Below are 23,457 nucleotides of genomic sequence, written 5' to 3'. Positions count from 1 at the left end.
CATGGGGTGTGTAGTGACAGAAGCCGTCCCATGCCTGTGCTTCCTGGTCTGGGATCTCCATGCTCAGGGCCCTGAACCAGACCAGTGATGTCATACCTCCTTCCTCTTCCTCCTCCCTCTCCTTGTGAGCCTCCCTGGAGTCTCCTTCCCTTCATGTGACTACTCACAGGTGGGCGGATGGTGGGTGAATCTGACTTTCTAGACTAAATGAAAAATGGGAAGACTGAAAACCCAAGCTGCTTTTGGAGAGTCCCGGCTGCTTTCTCAACGGCCCCAGCACCTGCATCTTTGAGACCACAGTAAAGACCTTCTTGTCTTGTTTTTTTTTGTTTGTTTGTTTTGTTTTGAGACAGGGTTTCTCTGTGTCACTTTGGCTGTCCTGAAACTCACTCTGTAGACCAGGCTGGCCTCAAACTCACAGAGATTCACCTGCCTCTGCCTCCCGAATGCTGGGATTAAAGGTGTGCGCCACCACAGCCCAGCCTCAGTTACACGATCTTATTGTATCTCCGGCACCTTCAGATACCAGACCTCAACATCCCTGGCAGCTCACATAGAGCAATTGCGGCCACTGCTTGTTCCTCTGAGCACTCTTGCTCTTCAGCTGGAACCCAGAACTGTGGCTCCTCTGCCTGTCCCTGCCCAACACTCCCTAGGTGCTCTGAAGCCGAATGTTTAAGCAGCCCATCACTCAACAGCCACGGACAACCGTCAGCATCCACCATCAGCTGTGCACACACAGACACCCTCGTCAGTATCAGCATCCATAGTAACCACAGCAAGAGAAAAATTGAAAGTTGTCCTCAAGATTTTGACCAACAGCTGGGGAGCCACTCTGCTAGTCCATTCCTCTACCCAGTCTACAATGTCTGCAGTCACAACGAACCACCAGCACCTTCTAGAACACTCAGATCTTCGCTGACTCCCTGCCTGTCCTGCTATTCCTCCCACCCCTAACCCCAGCCATGCACACCTATGAGCAGACAAACACCCAGAGTCCCTAGATGTGTCCCCTTCCTTGGTCCCTACCAACAGGTTTGACTGAATCCTTTCAAAAGCTCCCACCTACTTAGCCAGCATCCGAGTGTCACCTTTGTATCCCCTTGTCTTTGTGCTTGGGACCCTACAGCATGTGGCCTGCCTCACAAATGACTGTTCAAGAAAAATTTGAATGCCTCGCAGGTCCACCGTACCAGAAAAGAATAAAAGTCGGCACTTGGCTTGTTGACCCTTTCTCATTTTTAACGTTTTGAACTACTCATAGATGGGACAATGGTGGGTGAATCTAACTGAAGGAGAAGAGGAAGGATGTTAGAAAGGCCAAATGGGAATGTCACTAGTGTGAGCATTGACCGTGTGTGAGACAGGGACCTGGACCATGAGTTTCAAGTACTTCTCCTGACCTTGTTCCCTGGGTTTCAGTCGACCTGTGAAAATACCCATGAGCTCCTCAAGTGTCTACAGCCGCAGCGCCCTGGTGTTCTCAATCTCTCCAATCAAGACATGCACACAACTAAACGATCATACCTTTCTGGGGAAAGCACAGACTAGCTCTGCTCAAAACCTAGCAGCATGGGAGGTCGGATCTCGGAGACTACAGGCTCCCGGCTGAGCAGCTGCTCTAAGACAGCAGCACTGTGAGGGTGGACACACTGAAGGTCAGCAGGAACGAGACTGGCTGGAGAAGGCTCCGGAACAGCTCTCGGACCTACAGCCTTTCTCAGCAGTGGTGGCTCCCTTGCGATGCTCTCCTTCCCCAACATCCTTCCCACCTTCCGATCCTGGGCTATAGCATCCCCACTGCGGTGTGCACAATGGCTGCTGTTCTCACTTCTGTACACTGTGCTCATCCACAGCCCCTCCCCTCAGCCAACTGAGAATCCCTTTCTTCCTACAGGTCCACTGGAAGACAGCGCTGTGGTCCTATGGGAGTAACATCTGAGCACCTTCCTCAGGGCCTTCCCCTTGATGTCTCTGGAGGCAGCAGAACTAAGCTCCCAGGCTTTAGTCATTTGCTTACAAATTATTTGTGTTTGTTGCTGCAGCATGTGTAGGATTTGGGCTCTCGTTCTTCTGAGGCCTTTCCCATGCTGCTGTGAATTCCCAGGCAGCATCCTTGGGCCTCTCTGTCCTTCATCGTGTGGGAGGGATTTTGTGACTAGCTTTTCTCTGTCTTGATGGATATTGGGGTTAGTTCCATATAGTTATTATAGAGAACAACATGACAAATTAGCATGTGTGGGCAGGTAGCTAGACAACATGGACTTCCCAGGAGTCCTCTGCATGGGCAAAAGCTCACGTTCCTTGAGGATGGTAAGGTGGGGTCCAGGTCAGAGCATAGAGAGGCATTAGGACTCTGACTCTGTCGGGTCCGTGTAACTAAGGAAACTTCCTTGATCTGAACTCCATATAGAATGGGGTCTGAAGGTTTAACACATAGTTTTTTTTCTTCAGATTATTTCAGATAGAGAGAAGGTTCTGAGGATGATGTCTGGTACTTAGAAACATTCCACTTTATCATGCAAGATAAAAATAACCATTCTGCCCACGGCTGTCGCTGTAAACAGAAACACCCGCTCCTGAATGTGTGCACAGAGCCTGTATTTAGAGTGTGATCACCGCACCCTGGTCTTTACAAGCTAATGGCCAGCAGAGAGGACACATAGTTGGCCATGTTGACAGCGGTCAGGGTGCTGGATGGAGGACTGGCTGTGGGTTTCTCAGAGTCTGCCCAGATGGAAGCTGAAGGGTGTGCTGAGCCAGTGGCGAACATGTAGGCCATGCTGGGAAGAACAGACAACATGCCTGGCAGGGCATAAGCCAGCTAGGAACTGGGGGTGGGGGGGGGGGGCTGGTAGAGGATGCAGAAGCAGGTCCTTGTGGCAGGGTTGGGATCTAAGGTGACAAACGCTTCATGAAGGTTATAAGTAGGGATTTGTCAGACCAGTTTTTCTCAAAGGGATTCAGTAATCCTGCTTAGACTATTTCTCAGGCATGCTGCCGCGGGAGGTGGGTCATTTCACACCTCCTGCTCCATGGCCTCTCTCAGGAACCCCTTTCCTTCTGGGAACCTCTCTTTTTGGTACCACTCAGCCCTCCTGCCTTCTCTGTGATGGTTCTTCCACTGGCAGCCAGCGGCTGCTTCTCTCTTGGAACGCAGGCAGTCCTCTGTCCTGGCCTTGGCCCTCTTGCAGTGGGGCGCTCCTGTCTTGGTTTCAGTGGCCATACAGGGAGAGGGCACCCCAGCCCCTGACTAAGCCCATTCCCTAGAGACATCCCGGCTGTGCACCCCCTACTCACTCCCCTGGGGTCCTCTTGCTTCTTCAACACCCTTGCTGGTGCTTCCTGACTCCTTGCAGAAACACTTCCTTCTCCTAATGGCTCTAATGCGGCCCCCACACACCCTGTTCTCAGTCACACAGATGCCGTGTCCATGTCGTCCTTGGTGTGTCCCTTGTCTAAATATTTCCTGGGCAGTTCCTCCTTGTCTGTCTCCACCCCTCACATCCAGGACTGCAGATCCATCGGGATCCCTGAAAGGCTGGGACCCTGATGAGGCAGCTCTTCTAAGCCTCCTAACCTCCACCTTTGTTGAGCAGCCCTTCTGCCTCAGTTCGGCTTCCCCCTGTACTCCCACGGCCTCAGCAAATGCCCGCTTGACGTTTCTCTCTTCAGAGAACCAGAAAATACCTTGGTGGCAAAACAATGACTCTGGAATAAAACAAAACAGTTTTTCTCTGCTCCCCCAAGCACAGTGCTTCTGTCTGCAGAGAAAGCCCTACCCCGCCACACTCCACCATCCTTCCTTCCTCTACCACACCATGACCTCACTTATTTTTTGGGGAAAAAAAAAAACCAACCTTGGTATTTACCTCTAGCTGCCTGGAACTCACAATGTAGTCCAGGCTAACCTCAAACCCAAGGCAATCCTCCTGCCTCAGTCCACTGAGTGCTGTGATTACAGGCACTTGGGAATAGGGGTAAGTTCACCTGTGTATTTTTGATTCAAGAAAAATTGTTCCTCAAAGCAGACCAATGATCAGCTAGCTATCTGTCCGCAAGAATATCCAATAGGGTGGGGGTTTGCTGAAAATTTTTCTTTTATAGTTAGTAACATGAAGACTTAGAAACTGCTGATTACCTGGTGGCTCACACGTATCAGGTAAAATATTCTAGATGAGGGATTTAACTCTATGGTGGAACATTTGCCCAGCAAGCACAGGGCTCTAGGTTCAGTCCCCATCTTGGGGCACAGGTGGAAAGAGACATAAACTATAAGGCAATGGTTTGAACGCATCAGAGGAATATCCTTTTTGTCTGATATATGCTTGTAACTTATTAAACAAAGTAGAAGAAAATCTCCCCCATGGAAACTATAATCATTAAGTGTCTTTTAAACTTAAGGCATAAAGATGGGTGTGGTGGGGTATATATATCTGTAATACCAGCGCTCGGGTCGCTGAGGCAAGATCTCCACACGTGTGAAGCCAGCCTGAGCTGTAGAGAGGGTATCATTCAAGCCAGGGATACAAAGCAAGCACCTGTCTCAAAAACAGGGTGGAGCATGGAGGCCACACCTTTAATCTCAGCGCTCCGGAGGCAGAGGCAGGCAAAACTCGGTGAGTTTGACATCAACCTGATCTACATAGTGATTTCCAGGCTAGCTGGAGAGACCCAGCGAGACACAGTCTCAACAACAAAACCCAAACCCAAAAGCAAACCGTAACCCCTGCCCCACTCCCATCCTCCGCTAAATTAAGTTCATGTGTGTGAGAAAATGCTCCAACAGAATCCATACTCGCCCTATCTGTCTTCAAGGGCTCATAATGTCCGCTATGACAGTGTAGCAAGATCCGTTTCGTGGCTGTTTAATTTTTACACATGCTTTCCTGGCCGAGAGTGAAGCTCTTAAGCCTTGGAAGTTTTCCAGAGTGCTCTCACTGCTCAGCGCCAGGCCTGTCGGAGGTGCTCTCTGAGCTAAGCACCTTAGAGGGGATAGTGAGCGCCCAACAGCACTCATGTGCTCAGACCAGGCAGCTCCAGGGAGAATCCCCCGAGGAACTTCGCCGCCCAGGGAAGCGCACCCAGCATTCTAGAAAGCAAGGCCAATCTTGCCAAAATCCTCCAGGCTCCGGAGGCCTGGAAGGTTACAGAAGCCTGTCCTGCTGGATCGAAGCTCTAGACCAGTGCGGGACCCAGATTCCAACAGTGGCAGGAGGAAGGGTCCAGGTGATACAGCGGCCCTCCGCTGGGTGTGCCCACCCGCAAGGCGCTCGGCCGAGCTCGCAGCTGCTCCCGGCCTCTGCCCCTCCACGCGTCCGGGCAGGTGCACAGGTGCGTCCCCGCGCCCCTACCTGCGCGTAGAGCTCAGCCACCGCCATGGGCCTCCGCGCTGCTGCTGCAGGGGACCGTGCGTGCCCAGCCAGTCAGCGCCGGGCCATCTTGTCAAGTTTTCCCAAGTGCCACGGCTCCCTTTCCAGAGGGCTCCGGCTCGGGCTCGGGGAGTGGGGAGTGGTGGCGGGGTGGGGGGGATAGCAGCGGGATTGGTGCTCACGGTCAGGCCCGCGCTGCTATTGGCCCGGCCCAGGTAACAGGTGAAAGAAACCTCCAGGGGTCCCGCCCAAGTTCCTGCTCCTTTACTGCAGCGGGCAGAGGACAGAAATGTTTACACAGAAAGCCACAAAGAATCAGTGAGTTAACAGACCTTCTAAACTGAGGAAGGGGTGGGATTAAAACAAAAAGAAGAAGAAGAAAAAGAAGGAAGGAAGGAAGGAAGGAAGGAAGGAAGGAAGGAAGGAAGGAAGGAAAGAAGGAAGGAAGGACAGGTCGTTGTCCTGCGAGCTTTTTATATGCAATAGAAAATAAGATAAAAGATCAAGAAAAATGCACCCTGAGATTACGATTATGGCAATAAAAACCTCGTTTGACCTTTAAGGAGTGCATGCTTTCATCTCTCTTAGAGGACAGGCACACAAGGAGGGCTGAGTAAGTATGGCATGCTATTTGGACGGATGGGGTTAATTTAACATTTGAAAGGTGTTGGTTCCACCCAAATTAACACCCGAGCCCAGTATACTGGGTTAAGAGCCCTGACAGCACTGTTGGCTATTGACTTTACTTTTATATTTCATATGGGCCAAGTCCGTGGATAGCTAAGACTATTTTCACAACCAAGGGTAAAGAGACCTCTGCTGTCCTTCCTTGGGGCAGTGAACTTTCTGTTCTTTATCTCAGCTAGTGTCTCACTGAGATCTGGGGTTCAGTGAGTAGATTAAGCTGGTTGGTGACCCTGGAGGGCCTACTTGTTCCTGCAGCCCTGGGTTTACAACGTCATCACGCCTGGTTTTTTAAAATGTGGATTCTGGGGATTGAACTCAGGTCCTCAGGCTTGCGGAGCAAACACTTTATAGACTGAGCTATTGCCCCAGCTCTGTCCTACCATATATTCATAGGTATTCACAGGCACAGCTAAGCTACAGCGTTAACACTCGTATAAGAATGGACATGTGAATGATGGAGCCTAATGGTGTCCAGTCACAGAGCCCCACAGGGACAGACATAGGAAAGCAATGAAAGCAGATCCATGGAAAACGCTGAATAACATACAGATTCACAGTTAGAAACTGTAAGTCACCAGCGGTGGTAGGAGATAATGGTAATTCTAGCACTAGGAAGACTGAGGCAGGGGAGTCTGAGCTTGAGGCCAACCCAGTTGGGTTTTGTTCTTACTTGACATGGTGTATGGGAATAAAGATTTTTGAATAGGATATTTTACTAATTTATGAATGGATATACACTTGGGATTGAGGACTCACTAGGTTGCCCACTCTGTCCTCAAACTTGAAATTCTCCTGCCTCAGCCTTTAAAGTATTTGAGATTACAGGTACATACCTATAGTGAATGTAATTGGCCCCCATAATCTCACAGGGAGTGCCTACTATCGGGAGGTGTGGCTTTGTTAGTGGGCATGGCCTTGTTGGAGGAAGTGTGTCACTGTGTGGGGTGAGCTTTGAGGTTTCCTATTTTTGGAATACCACCCAGTGAGTTAGCCGACTTCCTGTTGTCTGTAAGATGCAGCACTCTCTTCTCCAGCATCACATCTGCCCTCACACGGCCTGGCAGCCACGCTCCCTGCCATGATGATAATGGACGGAACCCCTGAAACTGTAATCAAGTCACCCCAATTAAATGTTTCACTTATGAGTTGCCGTGGTCATGATGTCTCTTCACAGTAATAGAAACCGTAAGACAACAGCACAGAATCTGGTGGTTGATTTTTCTAAAACATTCAGCTATGTTTTCACTGCTGGGAAAAGCCCCACTTGGCTGGGGTATGTGGTCCTCACTATATGTTGCTGGTTTGGTGTGTGGAGTTTTGTCAGGGGTTCTGTGGCTGTCCTTGTTAGGGGAGCAGCAGCCTTTCCTGTGGTGTGTTTGACCTCTAGAGTCAGGAAGTGTGTGTGTCTATTTTATCAATCTGCAAAGGGGTTTGTATTATTTCTTCTGGAAACATTTGATGAAACTTGAAGTGCAGCCCCCCAGATCGTACTTTATGATAATATCCTTATTCACCCCTTCGCTTTCTTTACTTGGAAATTCTGATTCCCTAGGTCTTAGGATTTTCATACTTGTCTTTTTGGGAATTTGTCCACTTTATCTACTTTGCAGAAACAGACCTGTAGGTGGCGCTCTGCTCCACTCTTGATTCCAGATGAGGCCCTGAGGGGGCAAAGCCTAAGGTCTCACCCTTGGGATTTGTTCAGCGATGTGGCCTGAGTCTCCACACACCAAGTTTCTCATTTGCCTCCTCCTCATCCTGGCTCTGCTGAGGAAGACGCTCCCTCTTTCATTCCTGGTTTTGGTAATTTACAGCATTTCTCATATTGTTTAGTCAACTTGATTAACATTTTGTCAATTTTGTTTATATGCTCATTAGTTTTCTCTATGAAACTTTGCCTCTTCCTTACCAGTTCCTTCATTCTGTTTGCCTTGGGTTTGGTTTGCTCTTTCCAACAGGTTCTAAGGTGAACGAACATGCTAAGTTATTGACTTGAGGCATGCTTCTTTTCTAATAAACCATTTGAAGCTGTCAGCTTTGGAGCAGTGAGGAGGCTCCACGGGTGAGGAATTCGCCACCAAGTCTGATGACTAGAGCATCATCCCCGAAACCTCGCTAAAGGACGGAGAGAACCAACGCCAGGAAGTCTTCCTGTGACCTCCACATGCCCGCCACAGTATGTACATATGTTCTCTCTCTCTCGTAAATAATAATAATAATAATTTTCCTTTAAAAAAATCATTTTGTGTGTATAGGTATTTTGCCTGCACATATGTCTGTGTAGCACTTATGTCCCTGGTACCCACAGAGGTCAGAAGAGGCTGTTGGATCCCCAGGAAATGGAGTTACAAATAGTTGTGAGCTGCCATGTGGGTGCTGGGAGTTGAACCAAGGTCCTCAGCCAGTGCTCTTAACTGCCAAGCCTTCTCTCCAGTCCTAATCTTATTTCTTGAATAAATGTTTTAGTTATTCTGATAGGGATTCAAATTTATATACTCCGGGAAGGCGCTGTCTCAAAAACAAACAAACAAAAAAAAACCTGAATAAAATTAGAAGAATCTTGAGAACCAAGCATGACAGATAGCTCACACCTGCAATCCCAGCACCTGGGAGGCAGAGGCAGGCAGATACCAAGTACCACCATATTTTCTCTATTTGCTGACATTTCACCGTATTTTTGTCTCCCACTCTTTTCCTGTCAGTTGTGACTACAATGGAATGCTTTTTCTTAAAAACAGGGCCTTTCTTTGTAGTCCTTGCTGTCCTGGAACTCACTATGTAGACCAGGCTGCCCTTGAACTCATGGAGATCCACCTGCCTCTCTGCCTGTAACGGAGCATTTTAATATGTATGTTGGTTTTACACTATACAACAACTATCTAAATGAGGAGATTTGGCAGGACAAATGAATTATCTTGGCTCACAGGTTTAGTGGTTTCCGCCTGCAGTTGGTTGGCTCTGTTGCCCAAGGGGAGGCTGAACATCTCAGGGAAGCAGGAGCATGGATAGGCGGAGCAAGCATCTTACCTCAGCATGGACAGGAAGCAGAAAGAAAGGGTGCAATTCGAACCTTTCAGACATAGCAATCACATCCCTGTTACGCTGTTTCTTTAGCTAGGCCCCGCCTCCTAAGGCTCCCCACTGCTTCTGAGAGCCACAACCGCTGAGGCTCAAGCCTGTAACAGAGAAGACATTGGCTGCTCAGTGAGGTGGGCACCTGCAAGGGCAGATTCTTGTTAGAATACAACTTCAAAATGTCCTTTATTTTTAGATAAAACTTTGTGGTATGGGCTAACCAAGCTCAGACGCATTCCCCCAGGCACGTCCAACCTACAGTTAAGTTAGTTACAAAAAATGTAATGTATTTTGTGTTGGACTGCATTTCAGCTCTCCTGGCAGGATGGAGGTTGAACATGCCTGCTCCTTATCTTAAACGGAGCACGCTCAGAGAGTGTAGTCCTTAACTGAGCATGCTCAGGGATGGGCGGAGCCCTACATGAGAAAGGGCTTTGCCATACAGTTCTGATGCTTCCACCGTTAGAGAGGGTCCTGCCTTGGAAGTGAGTCTGCTTCTCTTACCTGGGTCAGAAAGCAAATCTGTATCCACTCTTTCTACAGTGTCCAACCACTGTACAGAGCCGGGGGGGGGGGACACTTCACACTCAAACCCTGGCATGAGCCACACGTTCAAATTTCTTCATAAGTTTTGGAATGTTGAATGGTTTTAGAGATATATCTTAGCAGTTCTGGTACTGTTCCTTCTCACTTTTTGTCAACTGAACATACTGTTTTTCAGTATTTAGACAGGTTATTTCAATGACTGTTTCCACCTTCCCCACATCTGTAGCCTGTCGGTGCCGCTGTCAGCCTGGCACGGCAGGGGTCTTGGCACTCTGTGTCTAGTCCCTGATTTAAGCGCCACTAATGGCTCCAATTGCCCTGCTGTTTTTAGCGTAGCCATAAGCATAAATTGCTTTCCACACTGGAAAAACGTCCAATCAGTTTTGGGCCCCTTTGAAAGGATAGAAAATTATTAAGGTCAACGTTTGGCATTTATCTGATTGCACAGACTCCTCAGCAGACTCTTCTCCAGTTGGTTCACAGAGCCGGGGGCCTACCCTTCAGTCTGTCTTCAGCCAGACTAACAGATGCCCATTTTCTTTAACCTCCACCATGTTTTGGATTAAACTTCTCTTTAACATCTGCAAATGAAGTCGGTTCCTTTGGAAAAAAAAACTTTATGATCTGCATCATTCCCAGCAAAAGCTCAGAGCCAAGGCTCTGGAGATGGGGTGGGGATAATGGTCCATTTGTCACTGAGAGAGGTCTTTGCTTTAGAGCTCAGTGTTGGGTACATGGGGGCCAGCGTTCTCCACAGGAAACCACTGTCTTGCAAGCCCAGCTGAGGGTGACTGAGGACCCAGTATTCTCAGCAGTAGAGTACTCATGGGGGACCCTGAGTTGGGACAGGGTAGGAGGGAGTGCCCTCCTTTTGGCTGCGTGCATTTGAAGCTTAGCTCCATCAACACATAGTTGAAGGCCAGATGAGAAATGCTGACTCCTGGCTGTTCACAGAAAGGGCACACTCCACTTGGGAGATGGGGCAGATGAAACCCCATGTTCTTGGCCACAAAATGCTAGAGTCAAGCTTATAACTTGTTGAATTAGGAAATTGGTGTGTGTGTGTGGTTTAAATGAGTTGTCCCCATAATCTCAGGTATTTGAGTACTTGGTGAAGTTTGTGAAGGGGTAGAAGGCATGGCCTTGTTAGAAGGAATATGTCACAAGGTGGGAGCAGGCAGGTTTTGAGAGTTTAAAGATTTATATCATTTCAAATTTGTTCCTAGAATTCTGCTGCCTGCTTGTTGTTCAAGATGTGAGCTCTTCACTGTGGCCCAAGCTGCCATGATGATTCCTTCTAGATCTGAAAGCTCAAAAACAAACAAACAAACAAACAAACAACCCCCTCCCCTTTTTCTATAAATTGCTTTGTTGATGGTATTTTATTACAATGTCTTTGGGTTTCTATTGCTGTGATTAAGCACCATTACCAAAAGCAACTTGGAAGTTTATTTCACCTCAAAGATTAGAAGATTACAATCCACCATCCAGAGAAGTCAGGAAGGAACAAAGGAACCCAAGGCAGGAACCTGGAGGGAGGAATTAAAGCAGAGGTCATGCATGGATGCTTCTTACTGGCTTACAGTCTTCTATATAGTACCCAGGACCACTAGCCCAGGGGAGGCATTGTCCATAGTGAGCTGGGCCCTCCCACATCAATTATCAAGAAATAAAAAAAATCACTACTGCCTTGCCCACAGGCTCATCTGTTAGGGTCATTTTCTCTATTAAGACTCTCTCTACCAAAGTGACTCTATGTTTTGTCAAGTTGACATAAAAACTAGCCAGCAGTACAGAAATTGAAAAGTAGTTAATATGATATATACCATTCATCAAAATTTAGCATGTTTTCTTTCCTTCCTTTCTTCCTTCCTCCCTCCCTCTTTTCTTTCTATTTTCTTTTCATTTTGTTTTGTGATTTTCAAGATAGTTTCTGTGTAGCACTGGCTGTCCTCAATTTGTAGACCAGTCTGGCCTCAAACTCAGAGATCCACCAGCCTCTGCCTCCAAAGTACTGGGATTAAAGATGTGTGCCATCACTGCCCAATTTAGGAGGCCTGTTTTTGTTTTATTTTTTAAAAAAAATATTGTCACCTGTTTCCACAGGCAGGAGGTTCATAAGCTCTCGCTGTTGCTGGGCCAGAAGTATAACTCTTAAAGTCTACCGTTGAGAAATATTTAGTGTTAAGAATGACTTGGCTTTGCTTGGATAATGTGATCTGTCTTACTTCCTATCTCCTAACTCCTTCTCCACCCCTTCTGTTTGTCTGAGGCTGTGGGTGGGGAGATGGCTAAGTCAGTAAAATGTCTTGTGGCTCAAGTAAGTGGACCCAAGTGCAGATCCCAGGACCCATATACACACTGCTTCCAGGAACTCATTGGGCAACCAAACTATATGAATGGATAAATTCCTCCTGTCTCCTAAAGAAGGTAAGACGTAATTGAAGGAGACACCTGATGTCTTCCTCTGGCCTCTACCACACAGGCTTCTCTTTGCACAAAGGAGTCCCATCTTTATACAGTGTTTGCCAACCTAGCTCAGGCCATTCAACTTAGAATCCTGACTTTAGCAGCCAGGGGTGTATGTGAAAGAAGGCCTATATCTTTACATGTTCCCGGGCTAGCGTGTGAATGTTTGCTATCACTCAGCACTCTCTCTCTCTCTCTCTCTCTCTCTCTCTCTCTCTCTCTCTCTGTGTGTGTGTGTGTGTGTATGTGTGTGTTTTCCCATTAGGTTAACATGAGCTGAATTCTCTCACATTCATTAAACTTTCTTTGTAATACAGACTTAGTAATACAGAATTCCATAACTTTACTATTACTGAGATGAACTTGGTATTTTGTTTCCTCAGTGGTAACTTTGCTGATGTTTCAAAATACATTTGTTTACCACATTAATAGGGCTCACAAATACTTCATGCTCTCCTTATCGGTCTCAGGGCACTCATTCACCCCACCACCACCCTTTCCCCTAGTTCTGGGATGGAATCCCAGGCCTTCTGCACCAAGGGACATAACAAGTGCTGTTTTCCACACCAACTGCACTCTCTAGCCCATGCTTTCCTGATCACATAGCCCAGGCTAAACTTGGACTTGCCGTTCTCCTACCTCAGGCCTCTGGAATATCTTAACCCTTGTTCCAGCCCTGCTTCCTTCATTGGTTCCCCAGGTCAGGGTGCCCCAGGACTCGAGTTTTCTTTTGACCCTCACCTTGCCTGTTTTCTTTGAACTCCAATGCCTGGCCCACCAAGAGAGGTTGGCATCATGCTAGAAGATCACAAGGCAGGTTTCTATGTTTCCTCCACAATGCCCCTGCTTTGGTTTCAGCAGCACGGTAGACTGGGATGAGAGGACAACTGCATGGATTCCCAGGTCCTGCTCTGGGTGGTCAATGCCATGTCAGAATCCTCCAACTGCACAGCACTGTACTCGTCCATCTCTGTATGCTCAGTGGTAAGGTCATAAGCCCAGCAGCCCCAAGCTTTGAGCAAGGAGGCATACCTCCGGAGCTCCATGCGGCCACTGCTCCCCTCTCTCCGCAGATGCTATCACTTCTGGTTAGCTGTTTCCCATCCTGGCCTTGGCCCCACACTGCAGTCACACTCACCTGGTTTCCATGGTGACCCAAGGGTCAGTGCTGGGGTGTGGCTCAGGCTGGCTAGGCTCTATTCCCCTAGGCACAGTTATTAAGAATGGATGCAGAATCAGGTGGTAGCAGCAAACACCTTTAATCCCAGATTTTGGAGGGGGGGCAGAAGCAGGCAGATCTCTGTGAGTTTGAGGCCAGCCTGGTCTACAAATGGAGTTCCAGGACAGCCAGGGTTACAGAGTGAAACCCTATCTTAAAAAACAAAAAGAAAGGAAGGAAGGAAGGAAGAAGGAAGGAAGGAAGGAAGGAAGGAAGGAAGGAAGGAAGGAAGGAAGGAAGGAAAACAGAATTCAAACTGGTCAACGAGACTCCATTCTGACGTGTTGTGATAATGCTAACAAAGATGCTAGATGACAGAGTGTGCTTCTGGGGGCTCTGTCACCACTTGGAGAGACCCTGGCTAAAAATGAAGTCAAAATAAAGGAATGTGTTTATCCCCAAGGTCAATGACTGGGCACCTAGATACATTCCAACTCAGTTATGTCAGGAAATGGATTCCCTTTGGGGTCAAGCTAGTTTGACTTCTATCCTGTATCCCAGAAAAGAATTCTAATGATCATAAAATACCATAGTGAGATGGCTTCACTTTGGAGAGAAAACCTTGATTGAGTTCTAATCTATTTAGAAAGAGAAACTGTTAGCACATGTCAAATTTTCAAGATTTTGTAACTCTTGATGTACACAGAGCATGGATTCTCCTGCCTATGGAATTAATACAGTCCCTCTGCTGCATTTCTAGGGCCTGCTGTGGCGCTCCCGACAGGGAAGTCTTTGCTAAATGAGTCTGATGAACGAACTTACCGCGATGTGACGGGGACACCATCTATTGTAGAACTCACTACTCACAGACTGTTCTCTCTCCATCCGAAGGAGTATTCCTCCCACCCCCTCTGACTTCCACCCTACTCTGTGTACTTGTCTCTTCTACTGTATTCAAAGCTGAACTTTTGACACAAATCTTGTTTAGACTTTTGAAAACCCCATATCCATTCCCAAATGCCTAGGCTCTATTTTCTGTCAGAGGATCCAAGGAAACTCAGGCATGCCGACATTTCCCTTGAAGAAAAGAGGTCACTGTTCCCCAGCTGGTTGATCTGCTCATGTGGTCTGGCAGTTTACACATCGCTGTTTTCTAGTACAGACTCACCAACCTTTCCATTTCTAAGACCCTTTGAGATTCTCATTTGAAGAGACTATATACATTTATTAATCTTCAGAATAACAGTTTGTTTTGTTGTTTTAAAATGTGAAGTGGGTTTATAGACATGGACAAAACTTCTTTATATCCTTATCTTTATTTCAACATTTTTCTACAGCAGCTAGGAGAATACAGAGCTAACGACAGCTACACACCAAGTACAACATTAGACAACTACAAATTCAGAGCAGAAAATGTCATTCTGATATTGTTTTGGCTTTCCTTTTAGCATTAGGTGATATCCAGTGAAAAACTCATGTTTCCAAGGCTTTGTTGATATGAGGTGAATTGTTAACCTTCTAGAAGCTTTCCTGTGAGACTCTCTGGAGAGGCTTGGTAACACCTTTCACCTTTCAGCATTTCTGCTTCCTCACCTAATCACTTTGCAGAGATTAACTGTGTAGATTAAGAAAATTCTTTCTCCAGATTCAAGGAAAAAAAGCATATTTGAAAACTGCAATGTCCCATTTCACTGTATTTCAAAGTCAGGTCCATTTCACAATAAGTTATAAACAGTTAACATAAAAACACAGTATGTTAAATGCCATGAACTCATCTGTGCAATACTGGTGGAACAATTTAAGCTTTCCAAGAACACAAGAAAATCAATACTACTTCAGGAATCCACGAAAGAACGTAATTAGGGATTATAAACCACAACACTTAAAGGAAATCCACATTTCCACATTTAAAGGAAAAATCACTGTTTTCAGGAAAAATAATGGCTCATGTGACTTAGGCTAAGATTTTACAGCACATAATAACAGCAAGTTATTGAAACTACTGACTCTGAAAAATACATGGGAATGCATTAATTTTCCAAACATTAAATTATATATGACAATTTCAACCTTCAAAAGCAAACCCAAAACTTTCTCAACTATTCCAAGCAATATGACAATGTCAAGGATATGTTAATTGTTTACAGATATGTTATGAGTCTAATTCTATCCATTATATTAAGCTAATGAACATTTTCAGCTAGACCAAATTATAAAATAAAAAATGTATAAAATGCATTTGGGAGATGTTTGACATGGCATCTTTCGGTTTTTGATCTATCGAGAATTTGACTAAAATTAAGGTACTATAACGGATTAGAACTTACACAGCTACTTTCCTGTTTTTACTCAGCCTTTTACAGTAGGGCACCTTTACATTTTTAAAAGGTTTTAGTGTTGTACTTTTGCCTTTATTAAAAAGGGGCTAGTGAAAGGCGAGACACCCACGGATACTCTGACTTCTGTCCTGCTTCCTCCAGTGCTCATTTGCTCACTGTCATGAGGAGTTGCACTAACTCAGAAACACTCTTAAAGCTAACATTTTATTGGTTGCTTCATAAATTCAAGTCTCTGTTTGGAAATGACAGGTGTCAGGAGATGCAGGAAGGAGAGAAAGGAATCAGTGGTAGGAAGCCACATCCAATCCAAATCCTCACAAAACCTCAAGAAACATGGCAAGATATCCCTCACTGAGGACAAGTTCTGGGGAACTTAAGGCAGCTCTAATAGGGACGGGGCAAGGGTTAAGGCGGCCCTCACAGCACAGTCTGAGAACAGTTACAAAGCACTAGCACAATGCTTGTGGCTTCCAGCACGCATGCCCACAGCACAGCTCCAGTGTCTCCCTGGCAGCATGCTGGGGGCACTTCCAAGCTTACTCTGACTTGCCAATGGTGGACAGCCCCAGGGAGGGAGGTACTTGGTGTCCTGGGCTCCCCTAGACAGCAGACTAAAACTACAGGAAAGTTCTCTGTAGGCTGTGCAGCTTAGTCAGGGGCTCTCACAGGGAAACCTCAGGGTTGTGGAGAGTGGCCTGCCTTGCCTCTCACATCTGAGGTTTTTACTGCTTCCTGTCCTTTTAGTTTGGACAGCCTCTAATTTGAGAGCCCACACCCTGTCAAGGAGCACTGATTCATGACAAAGGGCAAGCCTTGTCACAGCTGGTGCTACAAGTACTGCGCACTGACCTCCAAAGAAGCAAGCTGGTGTTCATCATTCGTCTCTTCCCTCGTACCAGTAGAGAAGAGGGCCCACTAGCCCAGGGCACCCCCCTCCCCCCAGCATCTGGAGGGACAGCACAGCCTCTGCCCTGACTGCTGGAGGACAGTGCCACTCTAGGCAAGTCACTGAGCACACCACTGTCCCGAACTGTCCCTCACGATGACTGTGGGAGCTGTCTCCTGTCAACGCTGTGAGGGGGTGAGGTAAGAAAGAAGAGTGCTGGCGTGAAGCACATGCATATGGGCTCCAGCTCTGGGCTACTTCCACCAGGAACATGCGGTGTCACACAAGGACATTCGCTCTTTAACCCTTGACAAGACCTCCTGAAAAACTCTCAGCTGGTGACTGTGGGTGTGAGAGAAGGAACTCTTTGTGGAGCTCTCAGGATGGCGGTAGCTCCTCTTTTCCTAGAATTGTCAGAAAAGTAATTTCTCACAATAATCAAGACACTGATTTTCACAGCCTCCTGTATACACTCTGAAAGAATATGTGTATTGCACACACTTGCTCACCCATTAGGAGTCTATCTACTGAAATGAATCAGTAACAAAGCAAGTCCTCTAAACTGGCACAAATCTAAAATTTCTATCACTTCGCTTTGGATTATAGTTCTGTATATCTGCTTTCAAAGCAGTGCCGGGTCATGTGGAATGTTCAAAGTTTCAAAGGAATCATCAAGTTGTCCTTTCTGCATCTGATCTTTCATGCTTATCTTTCCTGCTTTGCAGTTACTCAAAGGCAGACTCAAGCCTTGGGCTAAGAAAAGCTGCAGGAAGGGAGGGAATCTGCTTCTTCTCACCTTGGATCCCAAGGGTGTAAGCTGCATATGCAGCAGGGAAAGTGGGTGGTATTGGCAGGGGCTACCAAGAGGAAGAGGTGCTGTGCTGTTGTGCCTTTCAAGAGCTCCTTCTTTGGAGTCCAAGTGTGTCATAGAGGAATGATGGAAAAGCCAATTAGTGATCATGATAAGCAGTAGAGAAACGAGAACAGAAAGGTGTGCGCACAGACACCAAAAGGTAAGTCCCATGCATGCCAGCCAGGGCCACAGAAAACCATCTGGCTGGTAAATTAGACCGGGGGAAGAAGCAGGAAAGTGTGACAGGCAGAGGAAAGCTGGGTGTATGTCTGAAGCTAGGTGAGGGTACAGATGAGAGAATGGAGTTACCCTACCTGGTCGGCAGAAACCTGGTGCTTCCTTAACAAAGTGCACATGGTCACTTACCAGGTTTTGAGATTCCCTGGTTATAAAGTATTCTTCTGAGGACTAAAAGCCTCCAGATAAACAAGAGATGATACTTCAGATCCCCATCTGGGGTTCTGAAGCAGCTTGAAAGAGTCGGAGCCTGAAATAATAGAAACTCTGAGCATTATCACTGAAACAGGAGAAACTGCAGAGTAGGAATAGCTATGGAGCAGGAGTTTCGGGTCTTGACAGCAGAGAAAAAGTACCAGAAACTGTAGGACACGATGTCTGCAGTAAGGAGAAAAGGGCTCCAGGGACAGCGGCAGCATGATCTTGAAGACAAAACTCAGGGTGCACATCAGTCATCCTACACAGGATTAAGCTGGGAGCAAGGTGCGGGAGGACTGCCAGGGCTGAGGGAAGACAGCCCACACATGGCTCTGCCACCTGCTACCCCTCTAGTGTATGACACACGGCACGGATGAAGTTGCTTTAAGCATTAACTGTTCACTGAAACAATATAGAAAACCCACAAAAATTGAATCTGGTTGAATTAGTGTTTTAGGTTCTGCAAGTAAATAAATGTACTAGAACTGATAAAGGGCTGAGACTGCAGCTCAGTGACAGAGGACTGATTTAACATACATGGCCCTGGGTTCAATAAAATCCTTCAAATGACAAAGCAGCTCATCACGTAACAAAAATCATGTAAACTACGCGACTTTCAGATAACACAAATATATTAGGAACTTCCTAAAGTACCTAAATGATGTACGTTAAGAAAAAGTTGTGGCTACGTAAACTTGTGACTTACTGTGTTAACCCAGGGAACCGACAGGCACTAAACACTGGTCTTTACAACAGGATGGACTGAGTAACTGTGGCCCCTTGCCCAAGGAACCAAACATGAGGGAACTGTAAATGGGGAAGTGGCTGGAGCAACCAGCTGCCCAACCCTCTTACTTTATAAACAAGGACATTCAGGCTCCAGCAAGATAAAGGACAATAACTGCTGTTTAATAACAGTATTTATCATTGACTTGAAACTGTTTAGTTCTCATCAGTAATATTGCACATATTTAAATGTCACTGGTATCGACCATCTTACAGTTAAACTATACAAATTGATGTAACCAAGAACCAGAGGAATAAAAGCTAAGAATTTGTTCTTACATAACTCAAAGAATTTATTATATAAGACTTCCAGAAAAAAAATGGAGACTATGTTTAATTAGACTTTCATAATGAAGGTTTACAGAATCTAGGTCTTACTGAACCAAATCCTCTATAAAATTTAATAATCTTCTTATATTTCTTACATAAATCTTCTTACTGTATTTATAATATGATGTTTTTTAAAGTATTTAGTGATATCTGAAAACATTTATAGAGGATGCAACACCTATACCCCCTGAATTATAATGATTTATTATATGTCTTTTTTGAATAACTTATAAGATAATCAAAGTTTCAAGATCTGAATCATAAATATTCTGATAGTCCTTTCTAGATAGTGACTGAGGCTAACACTTAATAAATTAAAAATAGGACCAGTTAATGTTGAATATATGCATGGCAAGAATAAGATTTGGGAACTAAAAATAAGTAATTTTACAGAACACTCTACCATGATATGATATTCACACAGGTAAAATTAATTTGCATATCAGTGTAATACATCCTGATCAGCAAGGACATCCCAGCCACTCTTAACACTACCTAAACATCGAACATCTTGTCCTATCACTACACAACTTCCAGTGTCTGCTACTTGTGCAGATGAACTTGTGGATAATTGCATATAACCCTGTTAAAACTGATCTGGTTGAATTGTAAACAGTGAAGAAAGAGAAGCTGGTTGTGCAGTGCCTAATAAGACTATTGTCAGGAGACAGCACATAGCAGTAATTTAAGATGCTTGGTAAGCTACAGTACAAAAAGCAACTATGCTACCTAGCAAGCCAGCATCTTTAATATCGCTGTACCATAATGACACAAACAAGGAAGTTACTTGGGCAGTTACTTTACATATTGCCAGTTTATTTTTTTGATCCAGTTTGACAATATCAACATGATTGGCTCCTAAGCTGATATGTATTCAGTAGTGATTTTTCTTTCAGTTCTTTGTTTGTGCCTTGCTAACAATAGTTCATCCATATGGAATTTTATTTTTGTATGTCACTTAAATGCAGCACTAAAGGTTAAAAACAAATGCTGTCAGCTGAAGACACACACTTTTACTCTTCTTCTCATTCCTCCCTGATATCATCCATCTGTATGCAAACTCAACCGGTGAAGAATGAATGTTGCTTTAAAGGTAACACGGGACAAGGTGTCTTCTCCCAAGTGAAAGGATTCTAGGGAAATTTCCAGTTAATAACATCTTTTAGAGATAATCAGTACTTTTCTTTAAAAATGTATTTTCAGTAGCTCACTGGAAACGACTGTTCTTATTCAGAGGAGAAATGCGTTCTCTATGTTTGCCTGGACAGCACTTCAGACCCGTGCAATGAAGCCCAAGCCTAGGCTGGCTGGGATCTGGATGGTTTCTAGGGCAAGGGAGGATGGGTTAAAGGGAAATGTGACAGGAAAGATATGTTTAGCATCCATGAGCAGCTGCGGAGAATCTTTCCTATCTCGTAGCCGCATCTAAGATTTAAAAAAAAGGACAAACAGGGTGTTAGTCCTTCCGATTTGTAAGATACTTTTCTACCAAAATTTCTTAAAAAAACTTTAATAAAAATGTTAATCTTTGCTTAAAAATACTTAGTGACTATAATCTTATATAAAACGTCAATGTCCTACAAAATAAGTAAAATGGAAAAGTAAATATAAGAACACATTATCCCTCCAAAATATGGTAAATATTCCACTGGAGTGAGCCTGGGGTGAAACAGTGAGAAAGAACAAGCCCCTTACCTGTATAGTGCGGATGAATGAGACAGAGACCCTTTCTTCAAACTCATTAACGGGGGTGTACAGGTTCAATACCTTGACGATCTGGAGAGATAAAGGGTAAAGCTTTTGGCATATTTCACAAACAGGCTGGCTCTTCATGATCTAGTGAGTGGGAAGAACCTCTTAGTTCTACCTGGGGTGGGCTGGAGAGGGAAGGAGACGTGTGTGTGTGTGTGTGTGTGTGTGTGTGTATGCATACACAGATATAGATATATAACCATATCTCAAATGCAGCCTGAGCTGGACTTGAGTTTGCTGTCCTCTTGTATCAGCTTCCAGGTGCTGGGATCAGAGACTGTAGACCATGCTGGCCTCACTTTCAAGTTGTTATTTAAAGCTGTGCTAACACACTAGTCATCACAGCCACATGTAGTTATTTACATTAAATTACTTAAACAGAAGGTTAAGTACAGGGCAATGCTGGCGCTCAACATGGTACCTATAGGTAAAGTGTATGGTAAGCACCAGAGACATGGAATAAGAGGCAGGAATAGCGACCAGTCTGTGAGTGACACACTGGGCTCAGGATTAGGCATTCAGAAGCAAGGGTTAGAGCTGTGCAGAGAAGGACTGTTCACTAAAACTTGCCACATAAATCAAAGAGATAACTGGATTCTAGGTCTACCTAATGCTTGGAGCATATACTGAAGTTGAAATATTTAAGTTGCAGGGCACATTCTTTAAAAGCTGGAGGACAGGAAACATCTGTAAGCCGGGTTTCCCCACTGTTCCTTTACTTTCCATACTTGGCAGAAATGGGGAAGGTCTCAAGACTGCCACCAGTCCCGCAGATTTCCACTTCTATTGAAAGCTTACAGCAGAAGTTTTGCAAACGTGAGTCTGACACTAAGTTGCAGACAGTGGTTCTGACTGTCTTTCCTGAGAAAAGTGAATTACACTGGCCACTGCTGCACTGGGAAGACAAAGATTCAGTGCAGGAAATACCAGGCGAAGAGAATAGCAGGCTCTTTGGATGCTTTCTTCCAGCTGCTGCTGTTTCCTCTAACAACCTTCCTATCCTGTCCCCGTCCTTAAGTTCAAAGCTGCGGAGCGGCACTGCTCAGAGAAAGGCTGTCATCTCCTCCAGTGCTTCTTGTAAAGCATAAGACAGTGTCTGTCAGAGTTTTTATGATAGTGTCAGCTTCATGCATTTCTGTTTCCCTACTGAACTATAAGCTCACGAAGGTAGAGATTTTTCGTTCTTAACTGAAGTATTTTCCCCTACAAGTATGATACTGTGTGATGGGAATTAATCACTTGATGAACTGAGAGTAAGAAATGCTTTGAGTATGTGTGTACACATGTGGGCCATGCAGAGCATGCATGTGGAGGTCAGAGGGTGACCCTTGGGAGCTGGCTCTCTCCTTCCACCACGTGGGTTTCAGGCATCCAGCTCAGGTCATCAGACGTGATAGTAAGCGCCTTTACTACCTGAGCCACATTACTGGCCCTAAAAAGAAAAATATAAAGGTCCAATAATTATTAAATAACAGAAATAACTTCATGAATTGGAGCTACACACAATATATGCCCCACAGGACATTGTTTTATTCCAGGCTCTCCCAAGGCTGACAACATCACACAGAGTACTAGGTACCTACTCTTTGCTGAATATTCTGTAGATGCCTATTAGTAGTATTGAAATGTATTATGATAATAAAATCGCCTCTCTTCCAGATTTACATAGTTATGTATCTTCTTGTCAAAGGAGGAAGTCAGGCAGAGAGGAGAGCAACGGCCAGGCCTGCCTTCTCTGAATCCCTCTGTGACGGTTACCATGGTGTGCCACCTTAGGAGGCTGCAGTACCTGGGCAGTGGTCAGAGCATTGCACATGGAGCAGATGGCTTCAGCATCATCATCGGTTTTCTTTTTCACTTGCAAAAGTTGAGCAGCCTGAATGAGAGGTTCCAGAGTCTCTTTGGCCCCACTGTTCATTAGATTCTTGTCACGTAGCCATTCTTCCAATTGACTGACATTGTACCTACGCCAAAAATAAAAAGAGAAAGTGTAAGAAAGAATAAAAGAGAAAATGCAAATTTTCTGAATGCTGTCATAAGTGTCTTAATTTTGTGTATGTAGCCTTGTCAGTTAAAATGACAGGTAGTATTTTTGTTCAATTTTCTAAAATCTAATCAGCTGTGCTTTAACATTTATCATTATAAAGTCATGAGGCTTATAATTATAATTATGTAAGACTGAATGACAAGAGACTGCAACTCTTTATTGGAAGATGGAAACAAAGTCATCAGAGGAAAAGTTATTAGACTTGCTAATAAACAAAACTGAATATAGCATATGACTCTGCTCTTACCAAACAGCTGACTAGAATGGACTTTCTGGCTTCTCCTGCAATTTCAGACATAGATTCCCTTTGCAGGATAAGTCTCTCAATTCTTCATGCACTCTGCCTTACTTAAGACTCCAAATTGGCTGAATAACCAGATATCCCAATATATGCTTTGGACTCAAGCTTCTCTAAGAAAGGGCCTTGACAATGGGAACAGTGGCCTGAGAAATTCTCAGCCTAGAGATAGAAGAATAAAAGGAAAAGAAAGCCCTTGGGAAGAGATGGATTCCAAACTGGAGAGATAAGGAAATTACCCAGATGCTAGGGTTTAGATGCTCAGCTATCTAACGGCAGATTTCAAACTACAGTTAAGGCAGACGAATACACAGTCAGAACTCAGGAAGAAGGAGGCATTATGATATTAAGATGAGTGACTTCAGTTGGGTGTGATAGCACATGTCTGTAATCTTGGCACTTGGGAGGTAGAGGCAAGAAAAT

General features: G+C 45.2%; 2 protein-coding genes and 1 long non-coding RNA gene across 8 annotated transcripts in view; 1 reads left to right on the top strand and 2 right to left on the bottom strand.

Moving 5' to 3' along the window:
• Window positions 1-5,535, bottom strand: part of Myo5c (myosin VC) — an 82,465-nt gene extending 76,930 nt beyond the window's left edge. The window contains exon 1 of one of the 2 annotated variants that reach the window (XM_085689393.2): window positions 5,355-5,535. In XM_085689393.2, coding sequence (XP_085545519.2) covers window positions 5,355-5,381 — 27 coding nt within the window. In that variant the 5' untranslated portion in view covers window positions 5,382-5,535. The remainder of the gene's footprint in view (window positions 1-5,354) is intronic. The other variant, XM_048423914.3, reaches the window with a different exon arrangement.
• Window positions 5,536-5,631: 96 nt separating this feature from the next.
• Window positions 5,632-15,209, top strand: LOC125393032 (uncharacterized). 2 transcript variants are annotated; one of them, XR_015001791.2, is made up of 3 exons: window positions 5,632-5,985; window positions 8,018-8,235; window positions 14,069-15,209. It is a non-coding gene; the product is annotated as an uncharacterized LOC125393032 (long non-coding RNA). The 2 variants fall into 2 exon arrangements; XR_007229682.3 differs by lacking the exon at window positions 5,632-5,985 and adding an exon at window positions 6,208-7,862.
• A 4,511-nt stretch (window positions 15,210-19,720) lies between these two features.
• The window catches only part of Myo5a (myosin VA), a 151,567-nt gene continuing 147,830 nt past the window's right edge, over window positions 19,721-23,457 (bottom strand). For all 4 annotated transcript variants that reach the window (XM_048423030.3, XM_048423033.3, XM_085689389.2 and 1 more), the window contains 3 exons: window positions 22,479-22,653; window positions 20,633-20,713; window positions 19,721-20,362 (listed from right to left, as the gene is read on the bottom strand). In XM_048423030.3, the coding sequence (XP_048278987.3) occupies window positions 20,210-20,362; window positions 20,633-20,713; window positions 22,479-22,653 (409 nt within the window). In that variant the 3' untranslated portion in view covers window positions 19,721-20,209. The remainder of the gene's footprint in view (window positions 20,363-20,632; window positions 20,714-22,478; window positions 22,654-23,457) is intronic.

The sequence above is a fragment of the Myodes glareolus genome, chromosome 4 (genome assembly GCF_982192425.1).
Source record: "Myodes glareolus chromosome 4, mMyoGla1.1, whole genome shotgun sequence".
In the NCBI taxonomy this organism is placed as follows: domain Eukaryota; kingdom Metazoa; phylum Chordata; class Mammalia; order Rodentia; family Cricetidae; genus Myodes; species Myodes glareolus.
The sequence above is the reverse complement of the archived record's forward strand: the minus strand, read 5'-3'. Positions and strand labels throughout refer to the sequence as shown.